This window comes from Dermacentor variabilis, chromosome 9, assembly GCF_050947875.1.
Source record: "Dermacentor variabilis isolate Ectoservices chromosome 9, ASM5094787v1, whole genome shotgun sequence".
NCBI lineage: Eukaryota > Metazoa > Arthropoda > Arachnida > Ixodida > Ixodidae > Dermacentor > Dermacentor variabilis.
Window position 1 is genome coordinate 61,435,667 of NC_134576.1, and position 25,518 is coordinate 61,461,184.

The 25,518-nt window shown below is 46.9% G+C and overlaps 1 protein-coding gene across 1 annotated transcript in view; it reads left to right on the top strand.

Moving 5' to 3' along the window:
- The first annotated feature begins 15,256 nt into the window (after nucleotides 1-15,256).
- Nucleotides 15,257-25,518, top strand: part of LOC142558023 (uncharacterized) — a 29,673-nt gene continuing 19,411 nt past the window's right edge. Inside the window, exon 1 of the mRNA XM_075670190.1 lies at nucleotides 15,257-15,359. Within this exon, the coding sequence (XP_075526305.1) occupies nucleotides 15,290-15,359 (70 nt within the window). The 5' untranslated portion in view covers nucleotides 15,257-15,289. The remainder of the gene's footprint in view (nucleotides 15,360-25,518) is intronic.

Genomic DNA, 25,518 nt, shown 5'->3' on the forward strand with positions numbered 1-25,518 from the left:
TAATTTATTTGTTTATTTATTGTTTAAATATTCAATGAAATAATTACAAAAAATTCAGGCCCAGGCTAGGGCCCATACAGGAGGAGTAATACAAACTTTAGACAAGCTCTGTTATATACATCAAAACAGTAATTCACCATACATCATTAAGAATATATATATATATATATATATATATATATATATATATATATATATATTGTTACAAGCATGGGGACAAGGGGTTTATTTAGGCGTGCGAGGGCAGGAACGGCAGGCTACGAAGAACAGGAATGGCTGCTGCACAGTCTTCGTTCTCCTCTTCCCCTCTCTTCTTGATCCCCGCGTCCCTTTGACGCGCTTGGACGTAACATACCTCCCCTCGCAGACAAAGCCCCCTGGGCGAGTCAACTAGCTTGTCGCGTCGTACATGATTTCAACCGTGCGACATGCGCGACTTGTGTCCTAGCAGAACGTCTACCAGTGTTCGTGAGGCGCGCGAGAGTATAGTTCACTTCGCTGACTTTGTCGATGACAACATACGGTCCATCGTAGTTTGCCAGCAGCTTTTGACACAAACCGCGCTTCCTTGTGGGAGTCCAAAGCCAAACGAGATCACCAGGGTGATATGTAATAGGCCAATGTCGTGAGTCGTAGCGGGCTTTGGAGTTTTCTTGTGATGCCAAAGTCCGCAGACGCGCAAGTCGCCGAGCCTCTTCAGCGAGGCATAGCGTATCGGCGACCGTAGGATTTTCGTGGTGGTAAAAGGGGAGGACAGTGTCGAGCGTATACTGGGGCGGCCGAGCATATAGAAGGAAGAAGGGGCTGTAGCCGGTTGTCTCGTGCTTGGCGGTGTTGTAGGCGTAAGTAATAAACGGTAAAACTTCATCCCAATTCTTGTGATCGGACGCAACATACATGGAAAGCATATTGGTGATTGTTCGATTAGTGCGCTCAGTGAGGCCGTTCGTTTGCGGATGATACGGCGTCGAGTGCCGGAGGTGCGAGTTACATAAACGCACAAGCTCTTCCACGATATCCGCCGTGAATTGACGTCCCCGGTCGCTTATGATAACACCAGGCGGTCCATGTCGTAGAACAATAGCGTGAAGTAAGAAAAGCGACACTTCGGTGGCAGTTGCTGATGGTATAGCCGCCATCCCGCAATAGCGTGTGAAATAGTTGGCGCAGACAATTATCCAGCGGTTCCCCTTAGATGACTTTGGAAAAGGGCCTAACAGATCAATTCCAACTTGCCGAAAGGGTGAGCTGGAAGGCGGCACAGGTTGAAGGAGACCAGATGGGGCAGTGGTTGGGCGTTTCCGACGTTGGCACTGTATGCAGCTGGCGACATAAAACTCAACCGAATGTCGCATCCGGGGCCAGTAAAAGCGTTCTTGAATGCGATAAAGTGTGCGCACAGTGCCTAAGTGACCGGAGGTAGGGTCATCGTGCATAGCCTGAAGGATTGCTGGCCGGAGACGCTCCGGCACCACTAGAAGGAAGCGTGCACCCGTGCTTGAGTAGTTCTTTTTGTACAGGAGCCCGTCACGTACACAGTAGCTGCTTGTTGCACTTGAATGGGCAGAAGTAAAGAGTGGCTCCAATTTAGTGTCTGTCCGTTGTTCTGCTTTGAATGCATCGATATGTGGGAAAGCGGGTGTCACAGAAGCGACGAGATGATCAAAATCGTCTGCGTCGCAGTCCGTCGTGGCAAGCGGCATACGGGAAAGGCAGTCTGCGTCAGCGTGTTTTCGGCCACTCTTGTAGGAAACAGGGAAGTTATATTCCTGCAACCTCAAAGCCCAGCACGCAAGGCGACCACAAGGGTCGCGAAGGTTCACGAGCCAGCACAGGGAATGGTGGTCTGTGACGACTTGGAATGGGCGTCCGTACAAGTACGAGCGAAATCGCTGAACCGCAAAGATTACAGCGAGGCATTCTTGTTCTGTGACCGTGTAGTTGCGTTCATGTTTGCTTAATGAGCGACTTGCATAAGCAATCACGTGCTGATGGTCGTCATAGCGTTGGACCAAGACGGCACCCAGACCAACGCCACTAACATCTGTGTGGATTTCTGTTGGCGAAGTAGGATTAAAGTGGCGAAGGATAGGTCGGGAGGTTAACAGGAACTTCAGCTGACGAAATGCAGAATCGCACTCGGGTGTCCACTCAAACCGTGCGTCTTTATGTAGCAGATTTGTCAGAGGATAAGCGACGTCAGCAAAACCAGGAATAAATCGGCGAAAGTAAGAGCAAAGACCCAGAAAACTACGAATTTACTTCACTGACTGCGGTGCACTGAATACCGCGACAGCTGCCGTCTTGAGGGGATCAGGCCGGATACCGTCTTTGTCAACAAGATGACCCAGCACAAGTGTTTGACGGTCACCAAAGTTACATTTCTGGGAGTTCAGGACCAGGCCAGCGTTTTTGATGCAGTCGAGGACAATATCCAGGCGCGTATTGTGCTCATTGAATGTGCGCCCAAACATAACAACGTCGTCAAGATAGCACATACAGATATTCCACTTTAACCCACGTAGAATGGTGTCCATGAACCTTTCAAAGGTTGCTGGAGCGTTGCACAACCCAAATGGCATCACATTGAATTCGAATAATCCATCCGGGGTTACGAAGGCTGTTTTCTCCTTCTCTGCCGGGTGTATCGGGATTTGCCAATATCCTGAGCGCAGGTCCACTGAAGACAAATAAGAGGCCGAATGCAGGCAATCAATTGCATCATCAATCCGGGGCAGGGGGTAGACATCCTTCTTAGTCACGGCGTTTAATCTTCGATAATCGACGCAAAATCTCCAGTTACCGTCTTTCTTTCTGACAAGTATGACCGGAGCTGCCCAAGGACTCGAGGACTCTTGTATTATTCCTTTTTTCATCATGTCATTCACTTGTTCCCCGATTATCTTCCGCTCGTTAGGCGACACGCGATAAGGCTTTTGCCTGATCGGGCGCGCAGATCCCGTATCGATAGTATGGCGTGTTCGTGACTTGGGGATCGAGAACGCTTTGTCCGGCTGCGCAAAGTCAAACACTGACAGATGCTTAGAAAGCGTATCCACCAAGGTATGGCGCTCCCTTGTGCTGAGTGACTTGTTTATCATAGAAGCTTTTTGTCTGAGACGTGGCGAAGGTCAGCAGGTTCACACGGCCGATCTGTTAGTACGGCTACGGACGAAGACGTGTATTCTGTAAAGTAGGCGAGTTTCAAGCCGTCTGGAAGCAGGATGGGTTCTGCCGAGCAGTTGGCCGTCCACAAGCCAGCACGCCCGTTGCCGATGGATACCACACAATGAGGGACAAAAACGTTCTTCTTCGTACAATTGAGATGCATTGGCTCTACGGAGGCATCAAAACTGTCTGGAACTTCACCGCGACACACAACCGGCACGCACACAGAGGTGGACGCAGGCACAACAGTATCTGCAGACACACAAAGTTCACCTTGACGGCAAGTCTCCTCTAAGAGCCCGGACGAAACATGGCCATCGACGCAAACTTCCCCCGCGCGACAATCGACGGTCGCACCACACTGTCGCAAAAAGTCGATGCCCAAAATCACTTCGTGCGTCGATCGGGGAATAACTACAAACTCTGTCGCGAAAATTCCACCAGCCAGGGACACTTCAGCAGTGCACACACAAACAGGGCGCAACGACTCGCCGCTCACTCCACAAAACGTTGCAGCCTGGTCCCACCGAACGACAACTTTACGCCCCAATCGACCTTTAAAACCGAGACTCATTACGGATACAGTTGCTCCGGTATCCACTAAAGCCATTGTAGGAACACCATCAACAAGTACATGCACTTTGTTCTTAATCATAGTAACTGCGGGGGGCATTTCTGTCGATAGCACGTGTCGAGCGACCTCACCCCCATCGGCCGCGCTAGCTAGTTTTCCGGTTGTGAAGGCGAGGAGGAGCGGCGCACTGGCGATGGCGATTGACGTAAACGCGGTGCACGAGAAGTTGGCGGTGGCGTCAAACTCCTGTCAGATGCCGGAGAGCGGCTCCTGAAGCTTCTCTGCCAGTAATCGTTGCCAGGAGGGACGCCAGCTGACCAAGAGGTGGTGTACGGCTGTTGAGTTGTCCTCGTAGGAGGTGTGAGCCTGGTTGAAAATCCGGATCGACCATTCCACGTTGTTGGGCGACGATTGCAAAACCTCGCTATGTGGCCCGCGACACCGCATTGGAAACACACCGGCAGATGCCTCGAATTGCGATGTTCTTCCATGTAGTCGCGCATGTTGCTGTCGACTGCATAGACAGCAAGTGGGTGACATTCATCATGGCTAGGCATCGGCCGCCGGGAGGCCTGCGTGCGGCGTGGGTGTTGGCCGTAGTCATGACCTTGATAGCTCATGGTCCCTCTCGTTTGTGGGGTAGACCTATACTCCATGGTCGCTGAGTGAACCGAGGGTTGCCATGCGGTCGAAACGGCCGTGTTTCTCATCTCGTGTGGTGAGTACGCGCCAGTGATGCCGGGTGTGCAACGGTACATCTCTTCCTGATGGAGCAACTCTTCGCGAACAATCTGCCGTATAGTGGATGGAAGGTCAACACACGAGCTCGGGTCTACACTCGCCACCGTTGTGATATTAGCCAGGCGACCAAACTTCGGTATTATCCGTCGCATCTTCAACGTCTCAAAGGTCCTGCAGTGGTGAATGACGTCAGACACGGAGTCCAAGCTTTCCTTGCCGATCAAAAAATTGTAGACGTCTTCGGCTATTCCTTTCAACAAATGTCCCACTTTGTCATCTTCAGACATCTGAGAGTTGACTATTTTACACAATTTCAGCACTTCTTCGATATAAGTCGTACAGGTCTCGCCGGCAATCTGAGCTCTTTGCGAAAGCGTCTGTTCAGCGCGTTTCTTTTTTGCGCTAGAGTCTCCAAAACACGCTCTGAGCTCCTCGACGAAAAGCTCCCACGAAGTGAGCGTGTCTTCGTGATTCTCATACCAGACGAGCGCTGTGTCGGTAAGGGAAAACACAACATTGGACAACTGTGCGGTCGAGTTCCAACCGTTAGACCGGCTCACCCTTCGGTAGTTCGTGAGCCACTCGTCGACATCTTCTCCGGCTTTTCCTCCGAAAGTGAGTGGCACCCGGTAGTATTGCCACGGAACACCAGGTGTCGGCCTTGAAGCCGCGTCAGATCCTTCGGGAATCTGGCAGGCGTATTCAGGCATGGCAGGTGAGGGTGGCGGAAGTCCGGCAAGTCGACGGCTTCGGCGAAGTTGTAGCAGCGTAGGCTCCGTGATTACAAGGTTTACCCCGCACCGTCCACCAATTTGTTACAAGCACGGGGAAAAGGGGTTTATTGAGGCGTGCGAGGGCAGGAACGGCAGGCTACGAAGAACAGGAATGGCTGCTGCACAGTCTTCGTTCTCCTCTTCCCCTCTCTTCTTGATCCCCGCGTCCCTTTGACGCGCTTGGACGTAACAATATATATATAATACCTCACACGTCAATAAGCCCTTATGGTAATGCCAATGATGCTCGAAGCCATTTAAACATTGCAACCTTAGGGCAAAACAGCCCTAGAGTTGCCGACCCGCTAAAAAAAAGTAAGGAAGAACAGCTCCTCACAGCTAACTAATGACTCTTTGAAATGAACAAACCGGAGCAGTTGAAACTGAATAATAAGCTCTCACACGTATGCCCGCACCGCTATCCTTAATTTCACCAGGGCTGGCGTGGACCCTCACGAGAGCGCTGCTCGCAAAATTTTAACGGCCTCCTTTCGGCCTATTCAAAAAAGTCATTAAAAAGACGAGGCCGCTAACTTTCTGGTTCATGCAAAGTTAGGCATACGTGGTGTATGCCTTCGTATACAGCCCAAGGGGAATAAGATGGCCTGCTAGACAAATAAATTTTAAATAAATAGTGTCTCGTGTAAACAAGAGTTAAGTGAACGCAGCCAGCCACTTGTACGATGGCGCCTCCACATTGGTTGAGCCTACGGCGTGGCGTAGAGCTGTAACGCGAACTTACTCCGGTAGGAGGTAAGCCAGTCTTACAGCTCACTGAATTGCCATCAAAAGGATATAGCGTCTTTGTGGCGTTTAAATTCATCGTTCACGAAGCGGTGCAAAATACAGACACTGACGTGGAATGAAGGGACGAGACAAGCGTTGTCTTTTGCCTGAAGGCTGAATGGAAGCATGTGGCAATTACATGCAAAACGGAACGCAACAAAAACGTAAACAGAAAGATAGCAACCAAAACCGATAATATAAAGTTACAAAAGCACGCATACCCGCAAGTACGTGTGGTTAATGGTAATCCAGATAGCAGCACTTATCGTTTTGCTAGAGATACTGAAAGATGGCTCACGCAAGCGTGTTGATGCGTGCTAATGTGGAAATCTTTCGCAATGTCGTCGGTGCGCTTCATATGTTGCGCGTTATTCGGTGTCGAACAACACGACAGACAATGACGACAAACATGGGATGGTGTAGGCCTTTCAACGAGGTGGTGTGCTCCCTGAGGAGGATGTTAATGCATCGACCAGTCTTACCAATGTAAACTTTAACAGAAGAGATTGGCAGCGGGTAGAGGTCGCCAGTATTACACAGCTCGTAAAGATATAGGGACGCGCTTCAAAGGACACCTACTGCTCTGATAAACTCCTCGTCCCTTTGCTGAATTGCTGCACAAAGTTTTCTAAGCTTGTCTTTCCAGGAATAGACATCTGCTGCCCCGTACGCGTTGACTGTTTTCTAGGGGTGTGCGAATAGTGATTTTTGAGACTGAATCGAATAGCGCCAGACGCGAATCGAATTGACGTTCAATACTTTTTGAACACTGAATGCACCCTTTCACCATTATTATAAAGGAATGTTCACAGGCTAGTATATAAACAACGTTATCGAGATTCCGTTATTGCATCTCACATTACTACGCGTTGTTTCTTAAGGCACTCATAAGGCATTCTGAACAAGTAAGCAGTTTGTTCGGATACTCAGAGCTCTTGGATGAGTGCGAGGGATGGTGGATTGGCCAGAAAACTCTGCATCCACAGTGGGCTACGTATAGCCGAGCAATGTAGAGTACCAAAGCTGCCCAGATGAAGTCTGTGGCATCTGTTGTACTACTCGTTTAGTTATTAATGGCCAACTCTCCGAACTAATTTATATTTGCTCATCAGTAAAACAAGGATGCCCGCTGTCCCCACTACTATTCGCCCTTCACCTGGAACCGCTATGCTTAAGCGTAATTCAGTCTAGTCACATACATGGCTTCAATATACTGGGTAATGAAGTAAAAGTCTTAGCTTATGCAGACAATCTAGCGTTCTTCTGCAGGGATAAGCCCAGTGTTGAAAAGGTAGTATCGATAATAGAAGAATTTGGCAGCGTGTCAGGAGCGCGAATGAACTCCTCAAAAATTTTAGGCATATGGTTTGGCTCTTGGTGCTATACAGCAGAACAGTTTGCAGGCGTTAAGTGGACTGATGTCCCGCCAAAGTATCTTGGCGTCCCGCTAGACGCATATAAATTAAGCGCACACTGTTGGAAAGAATGGGTTTCGGCCCTGCAAAGTTATGCCCAGACATTTGTTCCACAACGACTTTCTATTTTTGGGAAAGCTGAAGCCTGCAATAAGTTCTTGGCAACAAATATTTTCTATGTATTGCAAGTTATTCATTGTGCTAGGCAATTCATCCAACGCTTTTACCGTATCTTTGCAATCTTCGTATGGTCTTCAACTTTTGAGCCCATGAGGCGAGATAATATTTTGAGGCCTGTTAGTGAAGGTGGGCTGGGCTTAGTACATCTTTATGTGCGGCAAATAGTGTCTCGTTTGTTCTTTTTTCGCGATACTTCGCATCCTATAATTCGGTCATACATGCAAGTCACATTTGTTAATGCGTTACGTGGTTTAGTTGTCTCTTCAAGTTTTTCTTCGCGCTTATGCTTGGGGGGGTTAATTCAAGAAGTTTACTTGGCGGTTCGTTTCCTGACAGTTCGGTTTTTGACTGAATACTTGTATTCTGTGTCGCGCCAAACGTTGTACAAAGTCTTACGGTCCATGCTATTTCCGCCTCCACTTTACCGATCAATACACATTAAATGGCCACGCCACAATGTACTAAAGCGAGTTTGCAAAATGTATTTATCCCATTGCTGCAAAAGATTCTTTTATCATGTTCATAGTGAAACCATACCAGTTAAAACATGGCTAGAAAAAAGGGTATCTTTGTCTTTTCTGTTAACTGTCGCCTTTGTGAATTACCAGAGACACTGAACATTGTTTTATTAGCTGCATCGACGCCATACTATTTTGGGATGTACTCCAACGGACTTTAAAGAAAGACTTTGAGATTAACGCTCATACTGTGCGATACGTGCTGCCAACCTCTGATATTAGTGCACCTTTCGATATGTTTTTTGTCATGGGAATGCACAGTTTGTGGAAAACGCGAATGATGGACCGAAACGCCGAAACGGTGGTACCTACAAGGGTACATTTTATCCAAATGGCCCTACACCTAAAACATGTTTATGATGGACTCGGTGTACAACCAGACTGGTACCCTATTTTGGTGAGGTGCTTATCCTTGCCACCCTTCTAAAATGAAACGAACGTTTCTACTCACAGTATGAACGTTGCCTTTTCTGTGTGTGACTTTCATTGTGCCCTCCATTCTCTGAGTATGCAGAACTGGTGAACGTCTGGTTGAATGCTACTATAATAAATAGCATGAAAGGAAGAAAAAAAAGGTATTACATAACTCAGACCACGCATTAAAACAATCAAAATGCATTTTAAAGCCTTTCGTATTACTAAATAATAAGTGTTCACTAAATATACCGAAGCAAATCTGACAATCTTTGATTTGTTAGTCACCGACTTCGCATAATTGCACGCACCAACAAATTTCATGAGCTGTGAAATCAAGCACACGTTCAGAATCTTATACGCATGTTCGCTTTTCAGCAGTGGAGAAAATACATGTGGGCTTATTAGTCCAGTTACTTTCATATGCTGAAGCAAAATGCGGCAGGTAGAGGCAAAAAGAAGAAGTGTAACCACATGACAAGAGTCTCTCCGCCTGCGAAGGCAAACTAGTTTCGAGGGAATGGACAGACAGTTTGGACAATAGATATTTTAGATGAGACATAACCAGGACAGTTATAGAATGCTCGAAACAGACATCCAAATTTGCCTCAAAATATCTAGCTGCTTACATGAAGCACACATGATTGCATTGAATATTTAATAACCTGGTGCAGTCCACCGCACGTACAAAAACCAAATAATCATCGACGTTGTAGAACATAGCGCGTGGTGCGTCAAATATGAACGTTCCGGTCAACTCAGATTAGGCATCGGTCGATTAACAGTTGTGCCAATGCACTTTCAGTTCAAAGACAGCGCACAGGTCGTATCTTCGTTTTCTTTCACGTCAGTTCAAGCACTATTCCCAATGTAGGCGACTGAGATTAGGCAGTTCACGTGTTGAATGAGCCGTCTATTAAAGGGAAAGTGCTAAAATGGAGGAAGTCATAGATCGCTAGGCGTGAGTGGATATATTAACTGTAGACTGTAAAATTAGAAATGTTTATTTCTCGCCGCGTAATAAGCCACGTACGCCACTCCTACAAGGTGCTCAAGATTTCTATTAGTAAAGGTGGTTTCATCGTTTCTTTGTTCTCCAGTTTCCTTGTAATAGAGCTTTCAATAATGGGAATTAGTACTGGTGACATTCACTGAATGCATACTTTTGATAAGGAAGCTCTCATTAAAGACTTGAAAATGTCTGCCCTATACTGGCAGACATTTCAGACCCACGAACTGGCAATGTTTTCCTAGATCATTAAATAAAATATAAGGGCACATTAGGAATACATCTAGAAAACCATCCTTCAGACTACCCAGCTATCTAAGCTGCTTCATGCATCTATTTCTCAATCCGCTTTTGGCATGGATAGTACAGTACTGTCCGGACTACGTCAAGGGCTGATGTGGCAGTTTTACTCGAGGCAGCAGCTTCACTGACCCTCGTGATTTACCCATGATATTGTGGTGATTTACCTCGTGACCACCAATTTAAATTGTGGGTTTTACCTATTCACAGAGAAATAATCTGGCTACGACGAAAGAGATAGAGGCCGGGGGAGGGGATGAGGCCAGGGTGCTAACCATTTAACCCATTATTATTGCTTGGAGAGCATTACCGGGAAGACTGCCAAGTCTGGAATACGAATCGATAGCGTTAGCCGCTATCATCCCTCTCAGTTATTATTTTGATCTATTAGGATGACATCTCTCCATGTGCATCTGGCTCGAATTGTGCCTAAATGACAGGCATACTTCAAGGTAGCATCGATAATACGGCACGCTTTTTGATAGAGGGCGGCATGGACCTTTCGAAGCAAACCTGCCCCCTTTCTCATGAAAAAGTGTCAGAGGCCCATACGAATTTCTATTCAGCAGAGAGCTAGCCACTGCTGTACGGGTTGATTGTTTACTGGGAATTACGCGAGCCAAGCCCCGTTTCGGGTGCCCTCATGCATGCCATACAAATGAATGTGTGAGCCGGACCCTGGAAATTTCTTTCCTATTGAACAAGACCCTTCTTAGCGCAATTTATTCCTCACCATGAATCTCCGGTACAGTGACCTCAGGCGACGCACAAGGAGGCAACCCTGAACGATTGATAAAGCTAAAGCTTCATTAAGCGATAACGTAATCCATCCCTGTTATGCACAATACGTTTCACCTACTGAACATTGTTTAACCAACGTGATTGTACCAACTCTCAGGATATGTTCTAGTGTGCCTCGTTCAATGTTGTATAGCCCCGGATAACCCATACGAAGGAATCATCCGTTACAAACGTTCGCAGGCAAACAAAAATGTAATTTTCTACAGCTGGTATCCTAACACAACAATCAATGAGTGGTGTACAAGTTTTGTAATAGACGTGAGAATGCCTGCGATTCATAGCGAACGCTTCGGAATTTATTTCCTAGACAGTAAAGCGGTCCGTGTCTGGATGTGAACCCTCTTTCTCGGTAACTGATTGCTGTTATGAGAGGTAGCGAATTATATTTTGAAAAGAAGTCACGAAAAATCCCCTAAAGCTTCAAATCTTTGACTCTACTCGCCTTGAAAGAGCTATAAGGAAGTTTCATTTCTGTATTTGCAGATAAAACTGCAGCACATGTTTATCGTCAGCGGCTTTTTTACATTGGGACGTATGGTACGCAGAAAAATAATCGGTTATCTCTAAAAAGGTATAAAGAGGTCGGAGCACAAATAATTTCCAAGTTGTGCGAATTGTTGCCCAACGCTCATAGAGGAGCGAATAGGTAATTCTCTCTCACTTTCAATGAGCCCTGGAGCAAATCGCGCCACTAGTGATTTAGAATATGGTGCCCTTTAGCTTCCATCAAAACGCCAAACCTTAACTACTGCGCCATTATTTGGCAATAGGATTCATTTGTACGACAGTCCGAATCTCTGTGGTATAGTAAGCAATGAAGTAGGGGATAAACTAGCGGTCACGTCTTGTATCAGCTGCCTTTTGGCCATCAGATTCGAAGCTTCTCCAATTTACCTTCGACACAAATTGGGCTGTACGACGTGTGCCAGGTCACACTCTCGCAGCACTGATTTTTTCTGCTTCACTTCCTTAAAAACAACAAAGCCGACCAATCTACTGTTGTCCAGACATGTTCCTGCACTGATTACGATGGAGATGACACCTGCGCGCCCTTCGTCGTCCACCTTACAGAGGAAAACACCTGATCCAATTCTGTGAAGGCTGACACCGCGGAAACTTTTGGGCATCAGCTTCACTGAGTGCTCACGCAATGCAAGTAGCGACAAGTCCATCGTGATTATTACAACTCTAACACAAACATGATTTGCAGAAAGTACTTAGGCTAGGAACTTCTCCCTGAAAACGGAGATCTGATTTGAATACTCTACGGGTTTCGCTCATTGACAGCAACCTGCTCATTTCTTTGTGAACAGTAAAATATGAGCGTGTTTATATATTACAACAGCATGTTTATGCTTGCGCTCTTTTTCACTTCTTAAGCTTGAGCACAAAATAATTGTTTGGTTCGGATATTGAGCACGGATAGCATTTCTTACAAAAAGCTTTTTGCTGTTTTGTTTCGCTCAGTTTTTCTCTGTCAATCTTGACACGTGTTTACAGTTTTGTTATGTTGTTCTTTCTTATGACTAAGATATGGAATTAACTGCTTAACTAAAGTAGAGAGCTGGGATAGTTAGTGCTGCTCCTTGAGCTGCAATATAATTTCTAGCGCAGGAAAAAGTTTAATAGAAAAAGGATAGGAGACAGCATTCGACTTCAGCTGACAAATCTTAATCACCCAAGGACACGCATGGGGACCTTCATATGCGCGAACAAATGCGCAGGCAAATGGGTAAACGAATGAGCAGACAATAGAGCAAAGAACAGGCCAACACGGGTGACTAGCCGATACAAATTATTGACTCGAAGGTTCCTATCACAACATGAAACTTCTTTCTTTCCGAGAGCCAAAGACAGTGTGCCTAAGCATCTAACAGCAGCTTTTAATGTGCAAGAAGCTTCGAATAATTTTATACCAATCCACCTGCGGAGCCATCTGAGCACAGGTGTATTATCAAAACACGGGAAGCATTTCTATTTGCAGTAGTGGTAAGTGAAGCAGCCGGCTTCAGCTAGAGTGCTGAATGCGGCCCGGTGCTCCTTCAGGTGATAGTTCAGGGATAACGCCGTCTGGCATATGTAGCATTTTTCGCAGGAAAGTGGGATCTGGTAAACCACCGCAATCTTAATTTGCAAACCACAAAGCGTGTGTTTAGGTATGCTGCTGATGACTTCTTATTGAGCACTTCTTTTTGATGGGAATGGTTCAAATGGCCCATCGAGTGAAAAAGACGGCAGTACCTGCAGCAGCGGAACTGCCCATTGGCTGTTACGCCACGTCACCAACGAGCGAGGTGGGCTCGATGCACTTTTCGTGCATTAACGGGCTTCTTTCACTCTCGGAAAAAGACTTTTATGTAGCACATAGTGAGCAACCGTAAGCTGTATCGGGAGTTTTTCATGTGGATCTTCAATTTACTCACGGACATTTTTTCGTCTAGTTTTAATATTTGAGAACTCGAATCAGTTTTTGTGACTAACTATGTACTTAGACGGTATGCAAAAGATAATGAGAGTATCTCCAAGTGACGGCAAACATCCTTGCCTTGGTTCCGTCCAGATGCGCGGCATTTGCATGCGCTAAAATCTTGGTGAATGTTTACTTTGGACACTGTGTATAAACATGTTCCGGGGTCATATTCATTAGCTCTGTTATGTATAACTGAAGATAATCATGTCGTAATATTAACTGGCCTTCCCACCCTACTTTGAATTTTGCTATTTGTTTCTACATTTCATACTTCCTCTACTTCTACAGCCTTCCCTGTGTTTGGCATAGCCTTACGTGTAGTAGTGCAACGCCCAATTTACACCCGGCGACAAAACATTACGGACCATGAAATCTCAGATAAAGCTGAATATCTCCGCTTCCTGCCGACACAGCTTCTTATTTGCATTTCGATCCTCGACTCAAATATGCTAACAACACTGTCGTATACAGTTTTACTGGCTACTGCTACAGACTGCTAGGTTATTGAACGTTTTAGTAGATCTCGTGGTCCATAAACTTTTATCGCCGGATGTACAAAGGCTTCCTAATTGTTGTTCGCAGTGTAAAAACACATTTTGACTTACAATATTTATTGTTGGTACAGTAATCTGATAAGTTATATTTATTATTATACAGAATAAAAAATACAAATATTTGTTTTTGGACAAGACAAAAGGAAACCGAGAGGTTGGACTTGTTCCTTATATATAACCACGCGTGACGACAGACACTAAGACTTCCGAGGTTATAGAGGAAAGTAACGGTTAATATATTTCATGCAATTCAAGAAATAATAAGGAAAGAAAGAAGCAAAAAGCAAGAAAGGACAATTTTCTGTTTGCAGGCGGGAGTGGAACTCGCACCTCCCGCATGCCTCGTTCCGAAGCTCTTCTGGAGCCAGGAAATAAACCAAAGGTGAGCAGCCATCCTCGTAAAGAAAACCGCACGAGCAGCCGTTCCCTTCGCTCTTTCCTTCGCAGTCTCGTCCCAGCACGTGACTTCTGAGAATGAGTGTACGGGCAGCGAACGTTTGGTTCCTGGTAGTTTCTAATCGATACGCCCTCGTAAGGCCCGACTGCCGTAGTTTGTCTGCAGAGTGGGAGCACTAATCAACGCGTGATGCTCACGTCAGCGTGCGCTGACGTGAGCATCACGTGTTGACCCTATACGTTTTGGCCGAAGTCGTGCGGCACGACTTTCTCTTCCAATAATTTTCTTGCTCCATCCAGTGTGTGAGTGTGTGAGTGTGCGTGCGTGCGTGCGTGCGTGCGTGTGTGTGTGCGTGTGTGTGCGTGTGCGTGTGCGTGTGCGTGCGTGTGTGTGTGTGTGTGTGTGTGTGTAACCGCAGGAGTTACCTAGTATGTCTAATTTGGAAAGTGCCACTGGTGAATAAATGATCGCATGAGGCATCACAGCAAGGAGACTACACGGTCACAACACGGAAATCACGGTGTTCTGAAAAGCAGTCAGGTTAGTACAATAAATAATTATTTAAAACCAACAAACCGATGAAGAGTTTACGATTTTCGATTAGATCAAGTAGTGAAATATATGCAAGCGCTTACAGACTTCACATAAAAAATACTATCTATTCTCGTTCCTCTACTGTCCCTTAAGGAAAATAAAAGATTTCAATAAATGCTTACTTTCTGCCCGATTTGATCCTGAGTTGCAATATTTATCTACTGGACACATAAAGTCGAAAGCTTAATTACTATTCTAAAACCTTTTTTTTAAATCGTTGTTTACCAAAACTATGAACATGTTTTCGCATTCCAGCAGTCGATAATAAAAGAGCTACCGTGGCTATGAACACGCACCTTCCAAGCAACAACCTGAAATATGCATGCTTTCATAAAAATGGTCTTGAAAGCACCTTACGAGCTTTGACAGTAACAGATCGAACAACGGAAATCTATGGGCTGTCAGTTCCCGCGCTGTCAGTTCCCAATTCAGACAATGAAGGGCGTCAATGACTTCGCGAGATAAAACTGAGGAATTCGTCTTTATCTATCTATTTTTTTCGTGCAAGTGATAGGGCTATAAGTACAAGAGCGATGCGCCGGCGTATGGAGTTGTATTTGGCTCTTGGCAGCACCTTCAGTAGAAGCTTATCAACATGGCGCCTCGATTTTTTTACGTCGTTGCTGCACTCTGCTGCTTGTTCGTGGGAACGGTGATCGCAAGCGGTAAGCAAGCTATCAGGACTCATATCTAGGAGTGTAATATATTTTGGACTTGTTAATCGTATCAAGTGCAAACGTCCTAGCGAAGAATATGGTTTGAATATAAACGCGAATACCACATACTGTTTCGCTTTTGGGTAGCCAAAAAATAAATTTCAAGAACCAACCCCAGTTGCCATCTAAGAAAGCGCTTAGCATTATTTCGCAGGTTTGTTATTCGTGACACTGTGTTGAGCTGTGGGCAATGAGCACCGCTCCCCTTTCCAGCACGCCTTTCTACTGCGCCTTTCGACAGGTTTTCCGGGTGCCACTTCCTCGATCACCAGTTCCAAAAGCCAAGTAGCGTCTGTGAGCAGTAGTGCAGCGTCCCAAACGGCAACGTCTCCGGCTCCGACCAGAGAGACAACGTCTCAAGGACCGGTGCCACTGCGTGGTGAGACGGTATTAGCACGCGGTTTTTTACCGCTGGGTTAGACTGCACCACGTTTGGGATCGGCCTGCAAAAACAATTAGACAGTCGGAAGAAATCCCGGTTAGTTTCAAGAGAATGCTAGACTTCATAAAAAGAATAAGGAAGGGCCAGGAATTAAAAGGAGAATTGGCTAACACCCTTTCCTTAATGTAGTCAACAAATATGAGGTAAAATAAAAATGTGGGAGTAAATGTAACAAGGCCACATGTAAGCTGCACTATCATGGCCAGTAACTGTAGTATGTCTATTTATGTATTTATTTACCTATTTATGTAATTTTTGGCTTTCTTGTTTCAATACCTGCGATGCACGTAGCCGCTATAAAAGGAAATGGCTAAAGCAGGCGCAGATCATAAGCTTTTAGCAAATACAATAATTCTAAAGGTGTTTATTTGGCAGAGCTCGGGAGCAGCGCAACGTCGACGGGCAGGGCAGTCACAGCTTCCAAGCACGAGAGTCGTTGCTGAGCAGGAGCGCTCGACCCACTAGCGTTTAGAGCCAGTACCGCTGAACCCACTAGCGTCTCTTCTACAATCTCTTCGCTACAACCACCCCCCGGGAGCGAGAAGGGAGCCGTCCGGCGACCTAAGAGCTCGTCACTATGAGCGGGTCGTAGTAAGGCTTTAAACGGTCGACATGGACAATGTCTCGTCCACGGCGGCGCATGTCTTCAGATGGCTCAACTGGTTCGATGACATAGTTTACAGGAGATGCGCGTTCGAGAACACGATAAGGGCCTTCATACTTAGGGACCAGTTTTGATGAGAGGCCAGGGGCAGTTAAAGGGACTGAGAGCCACACGAGCGCTCCCGGATCGAAGGTGACCGTGGCAGTGGCGTCACCGCGAGTGCTCCTCCGGCGCTCTTGATCATCGGAAGTAAAGGCCCGTGCGAGGTCGCGGCACTGTTCTGCATGTCGGACCGTGTCAGAAATAGGGACGTACTCGGATGCATCCGGCCGGTACGGAAGAATGGTGTCGATGGTGTGCGAAGGGTGTCGACCATACAGCAAGAAATAGGGGGAAAATCCAGTGGTGCTCTGCGTAGCGGTATTATACGCGTAGGTGACGAATGGCAGAATGGCGTCCCAGTTCATGTGGTCGGAGGCAACGTACATTGAAAGCATGTCGCTGAGCGTACGGTTGAAGCGTTCTGTGAGGCCATTCGTTTGAGGGTGGTACGCCGTAGTCGTACGATGAACAACGTGGCACTCTTTGAGAATCGCTTCAACTACCTCCGACAGGAAGACGCGTCCGCGATCGCTGAGCAATTCTTGGGGTGGACCATGCCGCAGGATGAATCGGCGAAGCAGGAATGATGCAACATCGCGCGCTGTAGCTGCTGGGAGAGCGGCGGTTTCAGCGTATCGGGTAAGGTGATCTACTGCCACAATGGCCCAGCGGTTACCAGCCGACGTCAGGGGAAGTGGTCCATACAAATCGATGCCAACGCGCCCGAACGGTTGCGTAGGGCAGGGTAGAGGCTGCAGGCCAGCTGGCGAGAGGTGGGGTGGAGATTTTCGGCGCTGGCAGTCGGGGCATGAACGAACAAACTTTTGAATGTAGTTGTACATTCCTCGCCAGTAGTAGCGTCGTCGGAGGCGCTGGTAGGTTTTGAAAAGTCCCGAATGCGCACACTGTGGATCAGAGTGGAACGATGGGCAGATTTCAGAACGCAGGGTTCGAGGTACAACTAATAACCACTGGCGGCCGTCAGAGGTGTAATTGCGTCGATGAAGCAGGTCGTCGCGAATGGCGAAATGGCGAGCTTGACGGCGCAGTGCACGAGTGGTTGGCTGCGATGACGGATCAGCAAGGCAGTCTATGATGGATGCAATCCAGGGGTCCTTGCGCTGCTCAGAAGCGATGGTCCCAATGTCGACGGAAGAGACGTCAAGCTGGGATATTGCGCAGCAGGCATTGTCGTCTGGCAAGGGAGAACGTGAGAGGGCGTCAGCATCAGCATGCTGGCGTCCGTTGCGGTACAGTACGCGGATATCGTAATCCTGTAAGCGAACCGCCCAGCGGGCGAGACGGCCTGAGGGATCCTTCAATGACGACAGCCAGCATAGTGCATGGTGGTCCGTGACGACATCAAATTGGCGACCATACAAATAGGGCCGGAACTTGGTAAGCGCCCAGATGATCGCCAGACATTTTTTTTCCGTGACGGTGTAATTGGTCTCGGCTTTAGTAAGCATACGGCTGGCATATGCTACAACATATTCAGGAAACCCTTCTTTGCGCTGTGCTAAGACAGCGCCGAGGCCAACACCGCTGGCATCTGTGTGTACCTCAATAGGTGCCGTTGGATCGTAGTGGCGCAAAATGGGAGGAGACGTCAGCAAACGACGGAGCTTAGTGAACGCCTCGTCGCACTCGGACGACCACGAATGGAGAGGTCCGTTGCTGCCAAGGAGCTTCGTCAGGGGTGATATGACGGCGGCGAAATTGCGAATGAAGCGCCTGAAGTAGGAACACAAACCTACAAAACTGCGCAGTTCTTTGACGGACGTCGGTTTAGGAAATTCAGCTACGGCACGAAGTTTGGCTGGATCGGGGAGGATTCCATCCTTCGAGACGACATAACCTAGTATCATGAGCTGCCGCGCTGCAAATCGGCACTTCTTTAGGTTCAGTTGAAGGCCAGCGTTCGCTAAGCAAGTCAAAACATGCCGTAGGCGTTGAAGGTGCGTGGTGAAGTCAGAGGCAAAAACAACAACGTCGTCGAGATAACATAAGCACGTGTGCCACTTCAAACCGCGGAGGACTGTGTCCATCATGCGTTCAAAAGTTGCTGGCGCATTACAAAGTCCAAACGGCATGACGTTAAATTCGTATAAGCCGTCGGGTGTGACAAAGGCTGTCTTCGGCCTATCGACGTCAGCCATGGGTACTTGCCAATAGCCGGAGCGTAAATCTAGAGATGAAAAGAATTCTGCTCCTTGTAGGCTATCGATGGCGTCATCAATTCGAGGTAGCGGGTATACATCTTTGCGAGTGATCTTGTTCAGGCGGCGATAGTCTACACAGAACCGTACCGAGCCGTCTTTTTTCGTAACAAGGACGACAGGGGATGCCCATGGACTGTTCGAGGGTCGGATCCCTTCGCGGCGAAGCATATCGTCCACTTGCTCATTAATCACACGACGTTCCGTGGCCGAGACGCGATATGGTCGTTGCCGCAATGGCGGTTGGGAGCCAGTGTCAATATGGTGCGTGACAGCAGACGCCCGGCCCAAGGAAGGTTGCTCGACATCAAAAGAAGAACGAAATTCTTCTAAGATGCGCAGAAGCTGCGAACGCTGAGGTGGGGTGAGGCCATCGGCAATAGATGAATCGAACACACCTGTGGGCAAAGGGTCGGACGTCGCGAGAGAACCGAGCGTGTTGTAACAGGCGCAGGACGTGTCTTCGGGAACATCCGTAATTTGTACGGCGTCGATCACTTCCACGTGGCCAAGACATTCGCCTTGAAGCAGCATCACAGGGTATGAGAAGGGGTTATAGACAAAAATAGCTGTGGAGCCCTGTTTGACGTTCACAGTCGCAAAAGGCAGCAGCAGACGTTTTCGAGTGTAAAAGCGGCCTGATGGAGAAAGTAGTGCGATGGCGTAAGAGAGGCTGCTGCAATGCATTGATACAATCACTGACGAGTTGGGAGGAACGTTGGTGTCGTGTCTGACGACTAGTTTGTTTGCAAAAGAAGCATTATCGGCAAGCGTCATATCTGAGATCGGCGACAGTTCTAGTTCGGCCCGTGCGCAATGAATGACGGCATCGTGGCGGGCGAGAAAGTCCCACCCCAGGATAACTTCGTGGGAGCACGAGGAAATCACAATAAATTCGACGGCGTATACAACGTCCTCGATGAGAACACGAGCGGTGCACGCCGCAATCGGGTGAATACGCTGTGCGCCTGCTGTGCGGAGGGCGAATCCAGCAATGGGCGTCGTAACCTTTCGAAGGAAGCGACAAAGCTTTGCGTCCATAACTGATACAGCGGCTCCGGTATCCACGAGGGCATATGTGCGCACACCGTCAACTAACACGTCTATCACATTGGTCGGGCTACGTTGAGGACTTCCGCGTTTCGACGGCGTCGCAGCCCTTGCCTCATGGACTGCGACAATTAGTTTTCCTCATCCCGAGCTTCGGGACGAGGCCGCATCGGTGATGGGGAGCGTCGGCGTGGAGAAGTTGAGCGGCGGATGTTGGCGGACCGGCGGAATGGTGGTGACGCAGCCCGAGGTTCGTCGTCGTAATAAGGGCGCGGAGAACCCGCCATAGAACTTGGCCCATAAGGTGTAGCGCTAGGTGACTGCACGCGACTACAGTAGCGTGCGACGTGGCCTGCATAGCCGCACGCAAAACATATTGGTCGATTGTCCGCTGTACGCCACCGAGTCGTTGCGGCAGGTCCCATCCATGTGGAAGGACGCGTTGGACGTGGCGCCTGGTGAAGTGATTGCATAGCAGGCTGTTGTCGGGGCATAGCGAGGACTTCGGCGTACGTGAGAGGTCCCCGTTGAGGGAGTTGTTGAGGCTGGGTGACGACTTCCGCGTAGCTGAGTGGCACAGCCGTCGGGATCTGTTGGGGCCTGGCCATGACTTCGGCGTAGCTGTGAGGCGCAGCCGCAGGAACACGCTGGTGGTGCTCAGGCAAAACCTCGTGCAGTTCTTGCGCTATGACGCGGCGAAGCGGAGGCGCAAAACTTGGCGTAGGCGCGTGTACCGACTGCGGCTGTGCAAAATCCATCAACGAGAGTTGCCGGGCAACTTCCTCGCGGACGAACGCCTTCATTTCTGCGAGCAACGCTGCCTGGGTGGACATGGCAGCCAAACCAGCGAGGTGTTCGTCACGCGGTAGAGATCGACGGGTCAGTGACCACTGCCTGCGGAGTTCTTCATAGCTCTGGCACAGTGTGACAATTTCAGCCACAGAGCGTGGACTTTTGGCCAGCAACATGTTAAAGGCGTCGTCTTCTATGCCCTTCAGTATGTTTCGGATTCGATCAGACTCCGCCATGGTCGAATCGACTTTCCTGCATAGATCCAGGACATCTTCGATATAACTGGTGAATGTTTCGCCTGGCTGTTGAGCTCGTTCTCGCAAACGTTGCTCGGCACGCAGCTTGCGAACAGCAGGGCGACCAAATACATCGGCGAGGGAAGTCTTAAATTCCGACCATGTCTGGAACTCTGCTTGATGGTTGTTATACCACAGGCTGGCCACTCCAGCGAGGTAGAACAGAACATGGCTCAATTTGGCTGCTTCATCCCACTTGTTGTGGTCGCCTACCCTGTCGTACGCCGTGAGCCATTCGTCCACGTCAGTGTCGTCCGCTCCAGTGTAGATAGGAGGGTCGCGATGACGAGGCACCCCGGGACACGCAGTGGGTGCAGGAGGAGGCGTTTGCTGGGAGGCGTCTTGGGGCATCGTAGATGGTAGGGTACGGGACCGGAGTTCCAGGATGATCGTCTGAGGTTACCCCGCACACTCCACCAATTCTAAAGGTGTTTATTTGGCAGAGCTCGGGAGCAGCGCAACGTCGACGGGCAGGGCAGTCACAGCTTCCAAGCACGAGAGCCGTTGCTGAGCAGGAGCGCTCGACCCACTAGCGTTTAGAGCCAGTAGCGCTGAACCCACTAGCGTCTCTTCTACAATCTCTTCGCTACATAATCATTAAAATAAAATTCAATTATTGGTTTTTATGTACCAAAACCACTATATGATTGTGAGATAGCTAAATGGCATGATCTAAGCAAATATATCAAGGCAACTTCGAAAGTTTTGTGGTACTGTCAGCACCCATTCTTTTGTCGTCTTTTAGATGGAATGACATCATCGCGACGGGCTTCGCCTTCTGGAAACTATTTCGTGCGCGCAACATGTGTTGTTCTAGCGATGCTTCGCATGCTGCCACCTCTAGCAACAAGAAATGAGAAAGTAATAGTTTATGTCTGCTTATGTACAAATTCGACTATACCTATGAAACACCTCTCTGCTCAAGATGCTTAATCTCCTGCTTATGAAGTGGCTCCTCCGATAAGCTAATTACCAAATGCTCACATATTCTTGCTATGTCATCATCATCATGAGCCTATCTTATGCCCACTGCCCGACAAATGCCTCTCCCTGCGATCTGCAATGACCCCTGTGCGGCGCCAACCAATTACAACTAGCGACCGCGAATTTCCTAATTTCATGGCTCCACCTAGTCTACTGCCGTCCTCGGTGGCGTTTCCCTTCTCTTGGTACCCATTCTGTAACCCTGATAGTCCAACGGTTATCTAACTGGCACATTACATGGCCAGCCCAGCTTCATTTTTTTCTCTTGATGTCAATTAGAATATCCTCTATACCCGTTCGCTCTCTGATACAAACCACTCTCTTTCTGTATTTTAATGTTATGCCTAGCAATCTTCGTTCCATTGCTCTTTGTGCGATCCTTAACTTGTTCTTAAGCTTTTTTGTCAGTCTTCAAGTCTGCCCCACATGCCAGCACTGTTAAAAGCACTGATTGTACACCTTCCATTTCAATGATATTGGTAAGCTTCCAGTCAGGAGCTGACAATGTCAGGAGCTGACAATTAATTTTTTTGTAACCCGTCTGCATTGTTGTTGAATAGAACAATGTCATGGGCAAACCGAAGATCACCGAGATATTCGCCGTCGATCTTTATTCCTAAGCCTTCCCCAGTTTAATAGCTTGAATACTTCTTCCAAGCACGCATTGAATAGCATTGGAGATATTCTGCCTCCTTGTCTGACCTCTTTCTTTGTAGGTATCTTCTTACTTTTCTTGTGTAGAATTAAGGTAGCTGTAAACCTCTATAGATATTTTCCAAGGACTTTACGTAAGCGTTCTGTACTCCTCAATTACGTAATGCCTCTATGACTGCTGGTATCTCTACTGAATGGAACGCCTTTTCGTAATCTATGAAAGCATGAAAGCCATATGGAGAGGCTTATTGTACTGTGCGCATATCTCAATAACCTGGTTGATGACATGGATATCATCCATTTTAATTTATACCTTCCTGAAGCCAGCCTATTTCCTTGGTTGACTAAAGTCCAGTGTTGCCCTTATTGTATTAGGGAATATTTTGGTAAATATTTTATTTATTACTGGGGGTAAGCTAATGGGCCTATAATTTTTCAATTCTTTGACGTCGCCCTTTTTGTGGATTAGCATAATGTTTGCATTCTTCCAGTTTTCTGGGACCCTTGCAACCGATAGACACTTCGTATCAAGAGCCACCAGTTTTCCAAGCTATATCTCTGCTACATCTTTGATTAAATCGACTGTTACTCCATCTTCTCCTGCCTCTCTTCCTCGTTTCATGTCTTGCAAGGCCCTTTTGATCTCATCACTAGTTATAGAAGTTTCTGTATCCTGTCCATCACTGTTTCTAATGAAGTTATCCTGACTCCTTAGTGCAGGTCAGTATACAATTCTTGCGCTTCTTTTACTATATCTTCGAGATTGCTGATGATATTACCCTGCTTATATTTCAGTGCTTACATTTTGGCTTGTCCTATGGCAAGTTTCTTTCTCACTTATTTCAGGCTGCGCCCATTTTTTACGAATTCTTCACGCTTTCTTGCGATATAGTTTTGAATATCGCTTATTTTTACCTTGTCGATCAGGTTTGACAGTTCCGCGAATTCCACCTCTGGAGTCTGACACTTTCATTTTTGTCTTTCCATTATTAGGTCCTTTATTACTTGAGAGACTGCCTACGTGTTGCCTTTGTGCCTTGCCTCCCACTTCAATTGCAGCCTCTGAAGCCAGCCTAGTTACGGTTTTATTCATTATCTCTATGTCATAATAATCATCTTTCTGTTCTAAGGCTGCATTTTTGTTTGCAAGTACCAGGCTGAATTTATCTGGTTTTACCCTTACTGCCTCTAAGTTGACCTGTTTCTTCTTGACCAGATTTACTTGTGCTATCTTCAAATTGAGGTGAATCCTAGCCTTCACTAGCCTAAAATCATTAGTAGTCATCCTAATAGTAGTAGTAGTAGTAAGTAGTTGTTTCTTTTTACAATTTTCATTGCTGGGAGCCCATATTGTGCTACTTATATATTTTTCTCACATTTTATGTATCATTGCGATCGAAAAAAATGTTGAAATTTCCAAATTTTGCGAGTGCGTTGTAGCGATCTCCATCGCAATGTGTATATTTGTCGTGTGCATATTCTCATAAGTACACAGAAGGATGAACTTTATTTACGGAGGTGGTCCAGTGGCACTCTATATTTCTGTCAAATTTTATTTCGGTCAGACATTTAGAATTGATGCGGCGAATAGTTCAGTTCCATCATGATTTCTGAGGCACGCTTCAAATTTTGCTGGTTCTTTAATTTTTCGTATTGAGGCACAAAGTTGAACAAAGCCTTCTCCATTTTAGTAAGAAAAATGCTCGTTCTGTTCTATGAAACTTTAAATTTGATTCGTCTTTTTGCTGTCTTACAAAAAATGTCTAATATTTCTTATAAATTTATATATAAATTCACAGAGGTTTCAATGAAACATACCTTTACATTTTCGGAAGTAAATCACGCGCGATATACCCCATCGCATTGCTAGGCATCTTCCTCATTGCATGCTGCAATTATTTGAAAAAACTGTTCTTACACTTTTTCGGCGGACAATTTTATCAGGAGGCGAGCAACAATAAAAGTAACATAAACAGCACCGCTTATAAAAGTCCTTTGATGTATTGGAAAACTAGTCTTAACTAGGTAACATACAGCGAAAGCTGACGAACACCATGTGTAACAAAGGTATCTTTTGAAGGGCATTGACATTAACGGTTTGCAAAGAAAAATTATAGACCATTCATTAGGCTATTCAGCTTGATTAAATACGAGAACAATATATGACATCGTTAGTTGCGTACCGAATTGGCTATACCACGGCTGCGAGAAGCGGTGACCTGCTCTTATTTACTGACGCTGGCCAACCGATACCAACACATGCTCAGAATGCTGGCATCTTTTCGCCAGGAAACGCCAAACTGTCGTCTTTGAAGCGATGGCAGTAGCAAAAAGAGTATGCAGCTGAAAGCCGTTCTTGAACATCTGCTATGGACTTGTCAGATAACCTCGGTCATAAAAACCTCAAGACCGAACGTGCGTTGTCATACATTGCTAAGCACTTCAATAATGAGAATTTTTCAGTCACAGGATGGGATATGCATAGATTAAAATGCCAGCCTTAGTCGCGTTCTGCAGATAAACTTGTTGCATAATAAGCCTAGAGGGAACGCTTTGCGAAAGCACTAAATTCTTGCTTTAGCTCAATTTGGACAAGTCGCCAGAATACCCAGATGAATAACGCAATTAATAAATGAAAATACACCAATGTGACAAGTACAGCAAGGAACACATTATTCAAGTTCGTGTGACACTGCCATTGTAGTTGCATATGAATGGAAATATCATGCGAGAGAGCTAATTCGGTATTCGCCACAGCCTGCTATATACTGTAACAGCTGGACTTCCCATTTCTAGTTATCTTTTCTGTACCTTTATTCCTGCGCTTGTATATCACACTTTCATGCTGGACGAAGTAAACCTACGCACAAACATTTCCATCATCGCCAAGCAGCATGAATATTTTATTACACCACGTACACTGCTTTAACTATCAATTCCTGAAAATCTCCAGATGGTAAATGGT